Source organism: Cherax quadricarinatus, chromosome 8 (assembly GCF_038502225.1).
Source record: "Cherax quadricarinatus isolate ZL_2023a chromosome 8, ASM3850222v1, whole genome shotgun sequence".
In the NCBI taxonomy this organism is placed as follows: domain Eukaryota; kingdom Metazoa; phylum Arthropoda; class Malacostraca; order Decapoda; family Parastacidae; genus Cherax; species Cherax quadricarinatus.
Window position 1 is genome coordinate 44,861,148 of NC_091299.1, and position 16,728 is coordinate 44,877,875.

At 54.1% G+C, this 16,728-nt stretch overlaps 1 protein-coding gene across 1 annotated transcript in view; it reads right to left on the minus strand.

Moving 5' to 3' along the window:
• The window catches only part of ptc (protein patched), a 565,812-nt gene that overhangs the window by 116,450 nt on the left and 432,634 nt on the right, over nt 1–16,728 (minus strand). Inside the window, exon 12 of the mRNA XM_070083049.1 lies at nt 6,274–7,240. Coding sequence (XP_069939150.1) covers nt 6,274–7,240 — 967 coding nt within the window. The remainder of the gene's footprint in view (nt 1–6,273; nt 7,241–16,728) is intronic.

A 16,728-nucleotide genomic window follows, 5' to 3' on the forward strand; every position in this document is an offset into this window, starting at 1 on the left:
AACCCACCCTGTGTGATGGAACACGACCAGAGGAACCCACCCTGTGTGATGGAGCACGACCAGGGGAACCCACCCGGTGTGATGGAACACGACCAGGGGAACCCACCCTGTGTGATGGAACACGACCAAGGGAACCCACCTTGTGTGATGGAACACGACCAGGAGAACCCCCCCTGTGTGATGGAACACGACGAGGGGAACCTACCCTGTGTGATGGAACAAGACAGGGGTAACACACCCTGTGTGATGGAACAAGACCAAGAGAACCCACCCTGTGTGATGGAACACGACCAGGAGAACCCACCCTGTGAGATGGAACACGATCAGGAGAACCCACCCTGTGTGATGGAACACGACCAGGAGAACCCACCCTGTGTGATGGAACACGACCAGGGGAACCCACCCTGTGTGATGGAACGCGACCAAGAGAACCCACCCTGTGTGATGGAACACGACCAGGAGGACCCACCCTGTGTGATGGAACACGACCAAGAGAACTCACCCTGTGTGGTGGAACACGACCAGGAGAACCCACCCTGTGTGATGGAACACGACCAGGAGAACCCACCCTGTGTGATGGAACATTACCAGGAGAACCCACCTTGTGTGATGGAACACGACCAGGAGAACCCACCCTGTGTGATGGAACACGACCAGGAGAACCCACCCTGTGTGATGGAACACGACTAGGGGAACTTACCCTGTGTGATGGAACACGACCAGGGGAACCCACCCTGTGTGATGTAACACGACCAGGGGAACCCACCCTTTGTGATGGAACACGACGAAGAGAACCCACCCTGTGTGGTGGAACACGACCAGGAGAACCCACCCTGTGTGATGGAACACGACCAGGAGAACCCACCCTGTGTGATGGAACACGACCAGGAGAACCCACCTTGTGTGATGTAACACGACCAGAAAACGACCAGGAGAACCCACCTTGTGTGATGGAACACGACCAGGAGAACCCACCCTGTGTGATGGAACACGACCAGGAGAACCCACCTTGTGTGATGGAACACGACCAGGAGAACCCACCCTGTGTGATGGAACACGACCAGGGGAACCCACCCTGTGTGATGTAACACGACCAGGGGAACCCACCCTGTGTGATGTAACACGACCAGGGGAACCCACCCTGTGTGATGTAACACGACCAGGGGAACCCACCCTTTGTGATGGAACACGACGAAGAGAACCCACCCTGTGTGGTGGAACACGACCAGGAGAACCCACCCTGTGTGATGGAACACGACCAGGAGAACCCACCCTGTGTGATGGAACACGACCAGGAGAACCCACCTTGTGTGATGGAAAACGACCAGGAGAACCCACCTTGTGTGATGGAACACGACCAGGAGAACCCACCCTGTGTGATGGAACACGACCAGGAGAACCCACCTTGTGTGATGGAACACGACCAGGAGAACCCACCCTGTGTGATGGAACACGACCAGGGGAACCCACCCTGTGTGATGTAACACGACCAGGGGAACCCACCCTGTGTGATGTAACACGACCAGGGGAACCCACCCTGTGTGATGTAACACGACCAGGGGAACCCACCCTGTGTGATGTAACACGACCAGGGGAACCCACCCTGTGTGATGGAACACGACCAGGGGAACCCACCCTGTGTGATGGAACACGACCAGGGGAACCCACCCTGTGTGATGGAACACGACCAGGGGAACCCACCCTGTGTGATGGAACACGACCAGGGGAACCCACCCTGTGTGATGGAACACGACCAGGAGAACCCACCCTGTGTGATGGAACACGACCAGGGGAACCCACCCTGTGTGATGTAACACGACCAGGGGAATCCACCCTGTGTGATGGAACACGACCAGGGGAACCCACCCTGTGTGATGTAACACGACCAGGGGAATCCACCCTGTGTGATGGAGCACGACCAGGGGAACCCACCCTGTGTGATGGAGCACGACCAGGGGAACCCACCCTGTGTGATGTAACACGACCAGGGGAATCCACCCTGTGTGATGGAGCACGACCAGGGGAACCCACCCTGTGTGATGGAGCCCGACCAGGGGAACCCACCCTGTGTGATGGAGCACGACCAGGGGAACCCACCCTGTGTGATGTAACACGACCAGGGGAATCCACCCTGTGTGATGGAGCACGACCAGGGGAACCCACCCTGTGTGATGGAGCACGACCAGGGGAACCCACCCTGTGTGATGTAACACGACCAGGGGAATCCACCCTGTGTGATGGAACACGACCAGGGGAATCCACCCTGTGTGATGGAACACGACCAGGGGGAACTTAGATAGTTTATGCTCCCTCAATGCCACTATCGTAAAAAATAAATATGTCGCGCGCTGCTTCTAATTCTCTTTAGCAAAACACAGGTCACGCGGCATTTCCATTACTCTCCACAGCGTCTTCAGTGGCGTGGCACCGTAACACCCAGCCAGTGGTGTAGGAAGGTAGGTGTTGCCTTCACGCCGTAGCAAGGCACCTAGTGTAATGAGGACGTCGTCTATAAGGTGTGGTCTGATGCAGTGCCCGTTCCTTCTTAAGTGGTTGTAACTTGGACCTGCCTAGCATGGGCCAGTAGACCTCCTCCAGTGATCCTTCTTTCTTATGTGTGTTTACAGGCTGTGCTATCCAGTTTGTGGAGGCTGTGTTATCATGTGTGGTTGTCTTGGCTGAACTGGAAGACTCCAGTAGTGTCGGTCAGAGCTGAAAGATTCCAGCAGTGTCAGTCTGAGCGCTGGGAGATTCCAGTAGTGTCAGTCTGAGCGCTGGGAGATTCCAGTAGTGTCAGTCTGAGCTGGGAGATTCCAGTAGTGTCAGTCTGAGTTGGGAGATTCCAGCAGTGTCAGTCTGAGCTGGGAGATTCCAGTAGTGTCAGTCTGAGCTAGGAGATTCCAGAAGTGTCAGTCTGAGCGCTGGGAGATTCCAGTAGTGTCAGTCTGAGCTGGGAGATTTCAGTAGTGTCAGTCTGAGCTGGGAGATTCCAGTAGTGCAAGTCTGAGCTGGGAGATTCCAGTAGTGTCAGTCTGAGCTGGGAGATTCCAGTAGTGTCAGTATGAGCTGGGAGATTCCAGTAGTGTCAGTATGAGCTGGGAGATTCCAGTAGTGTCAGTATGAGCTGGGAGATTCCAGTAGTGTCAGTATGAGCGCTGGGAGATTCCAGTAGTGTCAGTCTGAGCTGGGAGATTCCAGTAGTGTCAGTCTGAGCTGGGAGATTCCAGTAGCGTCAGTCTGAGCTGGGAGATTCCAGTAGTGTCAGTATGAGCTGGGAGATTCCAGTAGTGTCAGTCTGAGCTGGGAGATTCCAGTAGTGTCAGTCTAAGCTGGGAGATTCCAGTAGTGTCAGTCTGAGCTGGGAGATTCCAGTAGTTTCAGTCTGAGCTGGGAGATTCCAGTAGTGTCAGTCTGAGCGCTGGGAGATTCCAGTAGTGTCAGTCTGAGCTGGGAGATTCCAGTAGTGTCAGTCTGAGCTGGGAGATTCCAGTAGTGTCAGGCTGAGCGCTGGGAGATTCCAGTAGTGTCAGTCTGAGCGCTGGGAGATTCCAGTAGTGTCAGTCTGAGCTGGGAGATTCCAGTAGTGTCAGGCTGAGCGCTGGGAGATTCCAGCTTCCAAGGTTTCCTTCCAGCTTCCAAGGTTTCCTTCCAGCTTCCAAGGTTTCCTTCCAGCTTCCAAGGTGTCCTTCCAGCTTCCAAGGTTCACTTCCAGCTTCCAAGGTTTCCTTCCAGCTTCCAAGGTTCACTTCCAGCTTCCAAGGTTTCCTTCCAGCTTCCAAGGTTTCCTTCCAGCTTCCAAGGTTCCCTTCCAGCTTCCAAGGTTTCCTTCCAGCTTCCAAGGTTTCCTTCCAGCTTCCAAGGTTTCCTTCCAGCTTCCAAGGTTTCCTTCCAGCTTCCAAGGTTTCCTTCCAGCTTCCAAGGTTTCCTTCCAGCTTCCAAGGTTTCCTTCCAGCTTCCAAGGTTTCCTTCCAGCTTCCAAGGTTTCCTTCCAGCTTCCAAGGTTCACTTCCAGCTTCCAAGGTTCACTTCCAGCTTCCAAGGTTCCCTTCCAGCTTCCAAGATTTCCTTCCAGCTTCCAAGGTTCACTTCCAGCTTCCAAGGTTCACTTCCAGCTTCCAAGGTTCACTTCCAGCTTCCAAGGTTTCCTTCCAGCTTCCAAGGTTCACTTCCAGCTTCCAAGGTTCACTTCCAGCTTCCAAGGTTTCCTTCCAGCTTCCAAGGTTTCCTTCCAGCTTCCAAGGTTTCCTTCCAGCTTCCAAGGTTCACTTCCAGCTTCCAAGGTTCACTTCCAGCTTCCAAGGTTTCCTTCCAGCTTCCAAGGTTTCCTTCCAGCTTCCAAGGTTTCCTTCCAGCTTCCAAGGTTCACTTCCAGCTTCCAAGGTTTCCTTCCAGCTTCCAAGGTTTCCTTCCAGCTTCCAAGGTTTCCTTCCAGCTTCCAAGGTTTCCTTCCAGCTTCCAAGGTTTCCTTCCAGTTTCCAAGGTTCACTTCCAGCTTCCAAGGTTTCCTTCCAGCTTCCAAGGTTTCCTTCCAGCTTCCAAGGTTTCCTTCCAGCTTCCAAGGTTCCCTTCCAGCTTCCAAGGTTTCCTTCCAGCTTCCAAGGTTCCCTTCCAGCTTCCAAGGTTCACTTCCAGCTTCCAAGGTTTCCTTCCAGCTTCCAAGGTTCACTTCCAGCTTCCAAGGTTCACTTCCAGCTTTCAAGGTTCACTTCCAGCTTCCAAGGTTCCCTTCCAGCTTCCAAGGTTCCCTTCCAGCTTCCAAGGTTCCCTTCCAGCTTCCAAGGTTCCCTTCCAGCTTCCAAGGTTCCCTTCCAGCTTCCAAGGTTTCCTTCCAGCTTCCAAGGTTCCCTTCCAGCTTCCAAGGTTTCCTTCCAGCCTCCAAGGTTCCCTTCCAGCTTCCAAGGTTCCCTTCCAGCTTCCAAGGTTTCCTTCCAGCTTCAAAGGTTCCCTTCCAGCTTCCAAGGTTTCCTTCCAGCTTCCAAGGTTCCCTTCCAGCTTCCAAGGTTCCCTTCCAGCTTCCAAGGTTTCCTTCCAGCTTCCAAGGTTCCCTTCCAGCTTCCAAGGTTCCCATCCAGCTTCCAAGGTTCCCTTCCAGCTTCCAAGGTTCCCTTCCAGCTTCCAAGGTTCCCTTCCAGCTTCCAAGGTTCCCTTCCAGCTTCCAAGGTTTCCTTCCAGCTTCCAAGGTTCACTTCCAGCTTCCAAGGTTTCCTTCCAGCTTCCAAGGTTCCCTTCCAGCTTCCAAGGTTCCCATCCAGCTTCCAAGGTTCCCTTCCAGCTTCCAAGGTTCACTTCCAGCTTCCAAGGTTCACTTCCAGCTTCCAAGGTTCATTTCCCGCTTCCAAGGTTCACTTCCAGCTTCCAAGGTTCCCTTCCAGCTTCCAAGGTTCCCTTCCAGCTTCCAAGGTTCACTTCCAGCTTCCAAGGTTCCCTTCCAGCTTCCAAGGTTTCCTTCCAGCTTCCAAGGTTCACTTCCAGCATCCAAGGTTCACTTCCAGCTTCCAAGGTTCACTTCCAGCTTCCAAGGTTCCCTTCCAGCTTCCAAGGTTCCCTTCCAGCTTCCAAGGTTCACTTCCAGCTTCCAAGGTTCACTTCCAGCTTCCAAGGTTCCCTTCCAGCTTCCAAGGTTCCCTTCCAGCTTCCAAGGTTCACTTCCAGCTTCCAAGGTTCCCTTCCAGCTTCCAAGGTTTCCTTCCAGCTTCCAAGGTTCACTTCCAGCTTCCAAGGTTCCCTTCCAGCTTCCAAGGCAGCAGTAACAGCCTAGTTGATCAGGCTCTGATCCATCGCGAGGCCTGGTCATAGACCGGGCCGCGGGGGAGTTGATCCCCGGAATAACCTCCAGGTAACCTACCCACCCACACCCACCCACCAACACCCACCCACCCACCCACGAACCCACCCACCCACTCACCCACACACACACACACACACACACACACACACACACACACACACACACACACACACACACACACACACACACACACACATACACGTCCGTCATTCCTGAGTTACGACAGATCAACGTAGATAATTCGACTCTTTTTGTCAGCGGCACTATAAAATAAACTCTCTGAGCTATAAATGTGACTCCTCATAATAGCCGGAGAAGGAAGGGAAGGGAAATGATGGAGTGTGAGGGATGGGGACGGTGCGTCTCAAGTGGTAGACAAGTAGTGTGTGGGTGGTAGACTCACAGGGAGTATTAAACCATGGAAGGAGGGCAGGTTGTGTCAACAAGTGAGAAAGAGAGAGAGAGAGAGAGAAGCAGGTACTCACCAACAAGCCAGTCCCTGAAGAGTGAGAGCCAGAACTCTGGAAGGCCTCCGTCGTCATTCTTGATGATGTTATTGACGCTGGTGAAGGCCTCGTAGTACTCGTGGAGGAGTCTCTGCTTGGTGGGGTACTCCAGGTTACCCTGTGTCACCGCGAACATGTTGTAGAAGCCGAAGTAGCGCTGTTGTGCCGACAGGAAGGCGTACTCAGGGGTGTGACTCGGCACGATGTCGGTCAGATCCAAACCGTCTTCCACGCGGCTGACGCCCCACGCTGCCGCAGCTACAGAGACTATTAGACCCACAATGGTGGCGGCTTTCACCGCTCCGTGGGTTAGCGCTGGACCGTAGACCGTAGCCACCAGCTCTCCTATGCTCCAGCCAGACCAGAATTTAACCGTAGATCTCCACGCTCGGGACAACCCTGAACACTTCTTCCCGCCACCCACGAGATCGCGGGTAGAGTTGGCCGTGGAGAGGGACTCCAGGGAGGGCGCTGAAGGGGCATGAGGGCCTGGCGGCGCCCCCCAGCACTCCCGAGGAGCAGTGGGAGGCACCACATGGGTGACGGTCCCGCCCCCTGGAGGAGGTAACGCCCGCGTCACTGTAACTTTCCTGGTGCGCTCCGCAACACACGAGCGAGAGTGCCGCACTCTGCTCCTCCCTTCTTCAGCGGCTGCAGGCGAGACCTGATGCTGCAGAGGCACCACCTGTTCCTTCTCGCTGCCCTGGAAGCAGCACAACAGGTCTGCTCGGCCGGCGTGACGACGTCGCAGGTCCAGACTCATGACTGCCGGGAAGACCACCAGGGCGGAGACCAGGTTGAAGAGCACCAGCAGCGCCGCCTGCATGCAGAAGGCTCGCAGGGCTGGCACTGGCACCAGGGCTCCAGCAAAGAAGGCGCAGGCGTTGCAGACGGAGGTGAGCACTACGGAAACACCAGCACGCTTCACTACCTCACCCACACGCTCCTGCAAGATAGAACCGTAATAAGCTCCTGCAAGATAAAAGTGTATTAAGCTCCTGCAAGATAAAAGTATATTAAGCTCCTGCATGATAGAACCGTAATATCCTTCAAGATAGAACTGTAATAAGCTCCTGCAAGATAGAACTGCAGTAAGCTCCTGCAAGATAGACCTGTAATGAGCTCCTGCAAGATAGAACTATATTAAGCTCCTGCAAGATAAAAGATTACTCTTGCACGATAGAACTGTATTAAGTTCCTGCAAGAGAGTGCAGGAGTCTGCTAGGTACAAGAGTAAGGATGACCCGGCTAGGTAGCCGCAGGTTAGTCGTACATAACTGTGTCATCACTTACGGTGATATGAGACAATTATCAGTGAGCAGAGCGCTGGTTACCAAGCTCCAGCACCCACGTAGGGACGCCTCGCCTCCTTCCACCAAGGTAAAACCCAGGTTTTTATTCCTTTGTTATTAAGAACGATCACGGCGCAGGGAGGGTGAGAGGGAGGGGCTGAGAGCCAGGGACAAGACAATGTTGCACCGCTCTCAGTCCCCTCACCTGGCCACCCTCGACGTCTCTCCCACTTCACCTGGCCAGCCTCCCTCCAGCTACCTCCCGCATCCCCCTGCCCCATGTACTTACAACCCGAGATTGAGATGTTGGCGTCGAAATATTGGTTACGTATGAAAGCCAGGTGATAGAGGCACGGCGGAGTGTAGTGGTTGAAGTAAGGGCAACACGAAGAGAGAGAGAGAGAGAGAGAGAGAGAGAGAGAGAGAGAGAGAGAGAGAGAGAGAGAGAGAGAGAGAGAGAGGAAGAAATAAAAGGAAAAAGAAGAGAGGGAAGGAGAGAGAGATAAAGATAGGAGATTATAATAATAATTACATTACTTATAACAATACATTGTGCAGTAACACACACACCATCACGATGTTAACTAGACAACTGCACTGAGGGGCGTCGACACACTGACACACACGTCAACACACAATACACAAGTATAACAACTGCTGGTTAATTAATACAAGCGAATCTACAGGTGCATAGAAAATGGAAGACGCGAGGTAGGATGCGTATCATGTTGCTGAGAACACCTGAGTCTGATGAAGAGGACCTCGGATGTGGGCTGTAATTCTCACTTCCTCCAGGTGAGCCCGTGGCACCTGGCCCCGTGGTCACACTTGTCGATGTGGGCGGTGGCTCCATTCCCAAGAGGGAGAATCGAGCCCCAAGTGTCATCCAGTAGGTGACACCTGGCACAGGTCCACGGCACTCATCCACAAAACTTTCACATGCACTAAATTTCTCATGCAAGCGTTGACTAGTCAGTGAGCTGTGTGTGACCAAGTGCCTGACTCACTGTCTATCAGTGGTGGCACCAAGTTGGGATGGCACTCTGCAGACGAGTGCCAGTCACAGCCTTCTCGAACACAAGCTCAGTGTTTGGAGAAGGAACTTCAGCAGGCAAACCAGGTTCCCAAGACGCCATGAGCCTTTCTTTGTGCACTAGAGCCTAGACAGACTAACATCATAATATGTGCACTCATAACATCACCAGATGTGCACTCCTTCACTCTGGCACTCCTCCACTCTGGCCCTCCTTCACTCTGGCCCTCATTCACTCTGGCCCTCCTTCACTCTGGCTCTCCTTCACTCTGGCCCTCATTCACTCTGGCCCTCCTTCACTCTGGCTCTCCTTCACTCTGGCTCTCCTTCACTCTGGCCCTCCTTCACCATGGCCCCTCTTCACTCTGGCCCTCCTTCACTCTGGCCCCTCCTTCACTCTGGCCCTCTTTCGCTCTGACCCTCCTTCACTCTGACCCTCATTCACTCTGGTCCTCTTTCACTCTGGCCTTCCACTCTGGCCCTCTTTCACTCTGGCCCTCCTTCATTAAGGCCCTTCTTTACTCTGGCCTTCCACTCTGGCCCTCTTTCACTCTGGCCCTCCTTCACTCTGACCCTCATTCACTCTGACCCTCATTCAATCTGGTCCTCTTTCACTCTAACCCTCCTTCACTCTGGCCCCCCTTCACTCTGGCCCTCCTTCACTCTGGTCCTCCTTCACTCTGGCCCCTCATCACTCTGGCTCCTCTTCGCTCTGGTCCCCCTTCACTTTAGCCCTCCTTCACTCTGACCCTCCTTTACTCTAACCCTTTTTCACTCTGGCCCTCCTTCACTCTGGCCCTCCTTCACTCTGGCTCTCCTTCACTCTGGCCCTCCTTCACTCTGGCTCTCCTTCACTCTGGCTCTCCTTCACTCTGACTCTCCTTCACTCTGGCTCTCCTTCACTCTGGCCCTCCTTCACTCTGGCCCTCCTTCACTCTGGCCCTCCTTCACTCTGGCCCTCCTTCACTCTGGCCCTCCTTCACTCTGGCCCTCCTTCACTCTGGCTCTCCTTCACTCTGGCCCTCCTTCACTCTGGCTCTCCTTCACTCTGGCAATCCTTCACTCTGGCTCTCCTTCACTCTGGCCCTCCTTCACTCTGGCAATCCTTCACTCTGGCAATCCTTCACTCTGGCTCTCCTTCACTCTGGCAATCCTTCACTCTGGCAATCCTTCACTCTGGCAATCCTTCACTCTGGCCCTCCTTCACTCTGGCCCTCCTTCACTCTGGCCCTCCTTCACTCTGGCTCTCCTTCACTCTGGCCCTCCTTCACTCTGGCCCTCCTTCACTCTGGCCCTCCTTCACTCTGGCTCTCCTTCACTCTGGCCCTCCTTCACTCTGGCCCTCCTTCACTCTGGCCCTCCTTCACTCTGGCTCTCCTTCACTCTGGCCCTCCTTCACTCTGGCCCTCCTTCACTCTGGCCCTCCTTCACTCTGGCCCTCCTTCACTCTGGCTCTCCTTCACTCTGGCCCTCCTTCACTCTGGCTCTCCTTCACTCTGGCAATCCTTCACTCTGGCTCTCCTTCACTCTGGCAATCCTTCACTCTGGCTCTCCTTCACTCTGGCCCTCCTTCACTCTGGCAATCCTTCACTCTGGCAATCCTTCACTCTGGCTCTGCTTCACTCTGGCAATCCTTCACTCTGGCAATCCTTCACTCTGGCAATCCTTCACTCTGGCAATCCTTCACTCTGGCAATCCTTCACTCTGGCAGTCCTACGCTCTGGCAATCCTTCACTCTGGCAATCCTTCACTCTGGCCCTCCTTCACTCTGGCAATCCTTCACTCTGTCAATCCTTCACTCTGGCAATCCTTCCCTCTGGCCCTCCTTCACTCTGGCAATCCTTCACTCTGGCAATCCTTCACTCTGGCAATCCTTCACTCTGGCAATCCTTCACTCTGGCGCTCCTTCACTCTGGCCCTCCTTCACTCTGGCAATCCTTCACTCTGGCAATCCTTCACTCTGGCGCTCCTTCACTCTGGCCCTCCTTCACTCTGGCAATCCTTCACTCTGGCGCTCCTTCACTCTGGCAATCCTTCACTCTGGCAATCCTTCACTCTGGCAATCCTTCACTCTGGCGCTCCTTCACTCTGGCAATCCTTCACTCTGGCAATCCTTCACTCTGGCAATCCTTCACTCTGGCAATCCTTCACTCTGGCAATCCCTCACCACAGTTGGGTCTCGACCTGAGACAAAAGGGAGTCGAGTTCCCAAATCGAAATTGTAGGGATGATTAAAAGGATATTGTATGTACTCGAGGGCGTGTGTGTGGTGTCGTGGGCGTATGTGTGGTGTCGTGGGCGTGTGTGTGGTGTCATGGGCGTGTGTGTGGTGTCGTGGGCCTGTGTGTGGTGTCGTGGGCGTATGTGTTGTGTCGTGGGCGTGTGTGTGGTGTCGTGTGGTGCGGGACAGTGGGCGGCTGCGTGAGAGTGAGCGAGTGAGAGAAAAAGGCCGGCGCGCGGGAATGGGCAGGTGTGAGATGTACGGGAATGGGCAGGTGTGAAAGTGGGCAGGTGTGACCGTGGGCAAATGTGTGAGAGTGAGCGGGTGTGAGAGTGGGCAGGTGTGTGAGAGTGTGCAGGTGTGTGAGTGGGCAGGTGTGTGAGAGTGGGCAGGTGTGTGAGAGTAGGCAGGTGTGAGAGTGGGCAAATGTGTGAGAGTGGGCAGGTGTGTGAGTAGGCAGGTGTGTGAAAGTGGGCAGGTGTGTGAGAGTGGGCAGGTGTGTGAGAGTGGGCAGGTGTGTGAGTAGGCAGGTGTGTGAAAGTGGGCAGGTGTGTGAGAGTGGGCAGGTGTGTGAGAGTGGGCAGGTGTGTGAGAGTGGGCAGGTGTACGAGAGTGGGCAGGTGTCAGAGTGGGCAGGTGTGCGAGAGTGGTCGAGTGTGCGAGGGTCGGGGTGTGCGAGAGTGGGCGGGTGTACGAGAGTGGTCGGGTGTGCAAGAGTGGGGGGTGTGCGAGAGTTGGCAGGTGTGCGAGAGTGGGCGGGCGTGCGAGAGTGGGCAGGTGTGCGAGAGTGGGCAGGTGTGTGAGAGTGGGAAGGTGTGTGAGAGTGGGCAGGTGTGTGAGAGTGGACAGGTGTGCGAGAGTGGGCAGGTGTGAGAGTGGGCAAGTGTGTGAGTGTGGGCGGGTGTGTGGGAATGGGCAGGTGCGAGAGTGGGCAGGTATGAGAGTGGGCAGGTGTGCGAGAGTGTGGTCGAGTGTGCGAGGGTCAGGGTGTGCGAGAGTGGGCGGGTGTACGAGAGTGGTCGGGTGTGCAAGAGTGGGGGGGGTGCGAGAGTGGGCAGGTGTGCGAGAGTGGGCGGGCGTGCGAGAGTGGGCAGGTGTGTGAGAGTGGGCAGGTGTGTGAGAGTGGTCGGGTGTGCGAGATTGGTTGGGTGTGCGAGAGTGGTCGGGTGTGCGAGAGTGGGCAGGTGTGCGAGAGTGGGCGGGTGTGCGATAGTGGGCGGGCGTGCGAGAGTGGACGGGTGTGCGAGAGTGGTTGGGTGTGCGAGAGTGGGCAGGTCTGCGAGTGGGCGGGTGTGCGAGAGTGGGCGGGTGTGCGAGAGTGGTTGGGTGTGCGAGAGCGGGCGGGTGTGCGAGAGTGGGCAGGTGTGCGAGTGGGCGGGTGTGCGAGTGGGCAGGTGTGCGAGAGTGGGCAGTTGTGCGAGAGTGGGCAAGTGTGCGAGAGTGGGCGGGTGTGCGAGAGTGGGCGGGTGTGCGAGAGTGGGCGGGTGTGCGAGAGTTGGCGGGTTTGTCTATCAAATCTCACTCCATTTCCCAAATCTCTTTTATCTGCGCCGATCCACCCTCAGCCCATCCCAGACCACTTCACACCCTTCCGCCCATTCCCGCCCACTTCACACCCCTAACAACTCGAACACAAAGAGTAGTGGTCAACAGAGTTAAATCGGAGGCTGCCATAGTGAAGAGCTCTGTTCCACAAGGCACAGTACTCGCCCCCATCTTATTCCTTATCCTCATATCAGACATAAACAGAGATATACACCACAGCACCGTATCATCCTTTGCGGATGATACTAGGATCTGCATGAGGCTGTCATCTGCTGAGGACGCGGTTAACCTCCAAGAAGATATAAACAAAGTTTTCCAGTGGGCAACAGTAAACAATATGATGTTCAATGAGGACAAATTCCAACTACTCCGTTATGGAAAACTGGAGGAGATAATAACTAGAAAAGAGTATACTACTGACTCCGGCCATACAATAGAGAGGAAAAATAATGTAAGGGACCTGGGAGTAGTAATGTCTGAGGATCTCACTTTCAAGGATCACAACAGTGCCACGATCGCACGTGCAAAGAAAATGATAGGATGGATAATGAGAACTTTCAAAACGAGATATGGCAAGCCAGTGATGATCCTTTTCAAATCACTTGTTCTCTCTAGGCTAGAATACTGCTGTACATTAACATCTCCATTCAAAGCAGATGAAATCGCAGATCTAGAGAGTGTACAGAGATCTGTCAAGCACCTTAACTACTGGGAACGCTTGGAAGCACTTGACTTGTACTCGTTGGAACGCAGGAGGGAGAGATATATCATAATCTACACTTGGAAAATCTTGGAAGGAATGGTCCCAAATCTGCACACAGAAATCACTCCCTACGAAAGTAAAAGACTGGGCAGGCGATGCAAAATGCCCCCAATAAAAAGTAGGGGCGCCATTGGTACACTAAGGGAAAACACCATAAGTGTCCGGGGCCCAAAACTGTTCAACAGCCTCCCATCAAGCATTAGGGGAATTGCCAATAAACCCCTGGCTGCCTTCAAGAGAGAGCTGGACAGATACCTAAAGTCAGTGCCGGATCAGCCGGGCTGTGGCTCGTACGTTGGACTGCGTGCGGCCAGCAGTAACAGCCTAGTTGATCAGGCCCTGATCCATCGGGAGGCCTGGTCATGGACCGGGCCCCGGGGGCGTTGATCCCCGGAATAACCTCCAGGTAACCCCTTCTGCTCATACCTGCCCACCTCATACCCCTCCTGCTCATACCCGCCCACTTCGCACCTCTCCCTCCTCACTCCCGTCCACTTCACACCCTTCCTGCTCATGCTCCCGCCCCTGCAACATCATCTTCTCACCCCTGGCCGCTCACTTTCCCTCGTACTATCAAGTGATCAGCGCCCACACCCACCATGGACATCCATCACAGCCACACTATCACCCACCCACCAGGGTGGGCGACAAATTGTTGTTGTGGTTACCGAGGGAAGAGGATCACACCCTCCCCGGACCACCGCAGCATGGGCCACACCCCCCGGACCACCGCAGCATGGGCCACACACCCCGGACCACCACAGAATGGGCCACACCCCCGGACCACCGCAGCATGGGCCACACCTCCAGGACCACTGCAGCATGGGTCACACCCCGGACCACCGCAGCATGGGCCATACCCCTGGACCACAGCAGCATGGGTCACACCCCCGGATCACCGCAGCATGAGAAACACCTCCAGGACCACAGTAGCATGGGTCACACACCACGGACCACCTCAGCATGGGCCACACCCACCGGACCACTACAGCATGGGCCACACCCCCGGACCACCACAACATGGGCTGCACACCCTGGACCACCGCAGCATGGGCCACACACCCCAGACCATCACACACACCCCGGACCACTGCAGCATGGGCCACACACCCCGGACCACCGCAGCATGGGCCACACACCCCAGACCACCGCAGTATGGGCCACACACCCCGGACCACCGCAGCATGGGCCACACACCCCGGACCACCGCAGCATGGGCCACACACCCCAGACCACCGCAGCATGGGCCACACACCCCAGACCATCGCAGTATGGGCCACACACCCCAGACCACCGCAGCATGGGCCACACACCCCAGACCACCGCAGCATGGGCCACACACCCCAGACCACCGCAGCATGGGCCACACACCCCAGACCACCGCAGCATGGGCCACACACCCCAGACCACCGCAGTATGGGCCACACACCTCAGACCACCGCAGCATGGGCCACACACCCCGGACCACCGCAGTACGGGCCACACACCCCGGACCACCGCAGCATGGGCCACACACCCCAGACCACCGCAGCATGGGCCACACACCCCAGACCACCGCAGTATGGGCCACACACCCCGGACCACCGCAGCATGGGCCACACACCCCGGACCACCGCAGTACGGGCCACACACCCCGGACCACCGCAGTACGGGCCACACACCCCGGACCACCGCAGTATGGGCCACACACCCCGGACCACCGCAGTACGGGCCACACACCCCGGACCACCGCAGTATGGGCCACACTCCTCCGGAGTACTCTGTTACATAAAGACTATTTCTATAAAGTATAGACATCTCGAGAGAATACTATAAGGTCTCCCCTCCAGCATCAAGCATGTTTCTGCTTTTTATGACAAGTAGTCAGAATAAGATCAAGTCTAGTTCTGAAAATTGATTACTGTCTGGAAAACCTTCCAGCTCCATCCCCAAACATCTTACTGCTTGGTGATTTCAACCTAAGGCATACAAAATGGAAGAATGTAGCAAATAATGTTATAGCTGAAACAATTCCCGGAGGTAGCGCAGATGAAAGGTCACACACACATGAGCTACTAAGTCTCTGCGAAAAACACACCTTAAGCCAGCAGATAGTGGAGCCAACAAGACTAGAAAACACACTTGACCTTATCTTCACAAATAATGAGGACCTGATAAGAGACATAAGAATATCAAAAACAACTAATTCCGATCACAACCTAATCGAAGTCCAGATGTACATGCATAGGGGTCCTGATCAGCAGAATGCATGTACCTGTGAAGGTGTCTTCACAAAATACAACTTCAACAACAAGAACATCAACTGGGACCAGGTAAACCATGTCCTAAACGAAACATGTTGGGAAGATATCTTAAATGACATGGATCCAAACCAGTGCCTTGAAAGGATCAACTTCCTGGCAGCTGAAGCATGTTCTAGGCATATTCCCCTAAGAAAGAAGAAGAGCAGGAGTAAACTGGAGAGAGAAAGACGCTCCCTCTACAGAAGACGACGAAGAGTCACTGAGCTCCTCAGGAGTGCTCGAATATCTGATACACGAAAGGAGGCGCTGACCGGGGAAGTGGAAACTATCGAACTTAAGTTAAATGTCTCTTACAGGAACCAGGAGAGACAGGAGCTTAAAACTATTAGTGAAATTGAAAGAAATTCAAAATATTTCTTTGCATATGCCAAAAACAAGGCAAATACCACATCTAGTATTGGGCCCTTACTCAGGATGGGACTTACACAGATGACAACAAGGAAATGAGTGAAATATTGAAATCCCAGTATGACTCTGTGTTTAGTGAACCACTAATCAGTCTGAGGATCGACGACCCAAATGATTTCTTCATGAATGAGCCTCAAAACTCCATAAATATATGCCAGATTTCCGACATTGCCCTAACTCCGATAGATTTCGAAAAAGCCATTGACAACATGCCCATGCACTCAGCCCTGGGCCCAGACTCATGGAACTCTGTTTTCATTAAGAACTGCAAGAAACCCCTCTTGCGTGCCCTAAGTACACTATGGAGGAGAAGCTTGGACATGGGTGAAATTCCACAGTCACTTAAAACAACGGATATAGCCCCACTCCATAAAGGTGGCAGCAAAGCATTAGCTAAGAACTAGAGACCAATAGCTCTGACGTTCCACATCATAAAAATCTTTGAAAGAGTGCTAAGAAGCAGGATTGCAAATCACTTGCACAATCCAGGGCAACATGGGTTCAGGGCAGGTCACTCCTGCCTCTCACAACTACTGGATCACTATGATATGGCCTTGGATGCACTGGAAGAAAATCAGAATGCAGATGTAATATACACAGACTTTGCAAAAGCATTTGACAAATGCGATCATGGTGTAATAGCCCATAAAATACGTGCTAAAGGAATAACTGGGAAAGTGGGGAGATGAATCTTCAACTTCCTAACAAATCGAACACAAAGAGTAGTGGTCAACAGGGTTAAATCGGAGGCTGCCGTAGTGAAGAGCTCTGTTCCACAAGGCACAGTACTCGCCCCCATTTTATTACTCATCCTCATATCAGACATAGACAGAGATATACACCAAAGCACCGTATCATCCTTTGCGGAT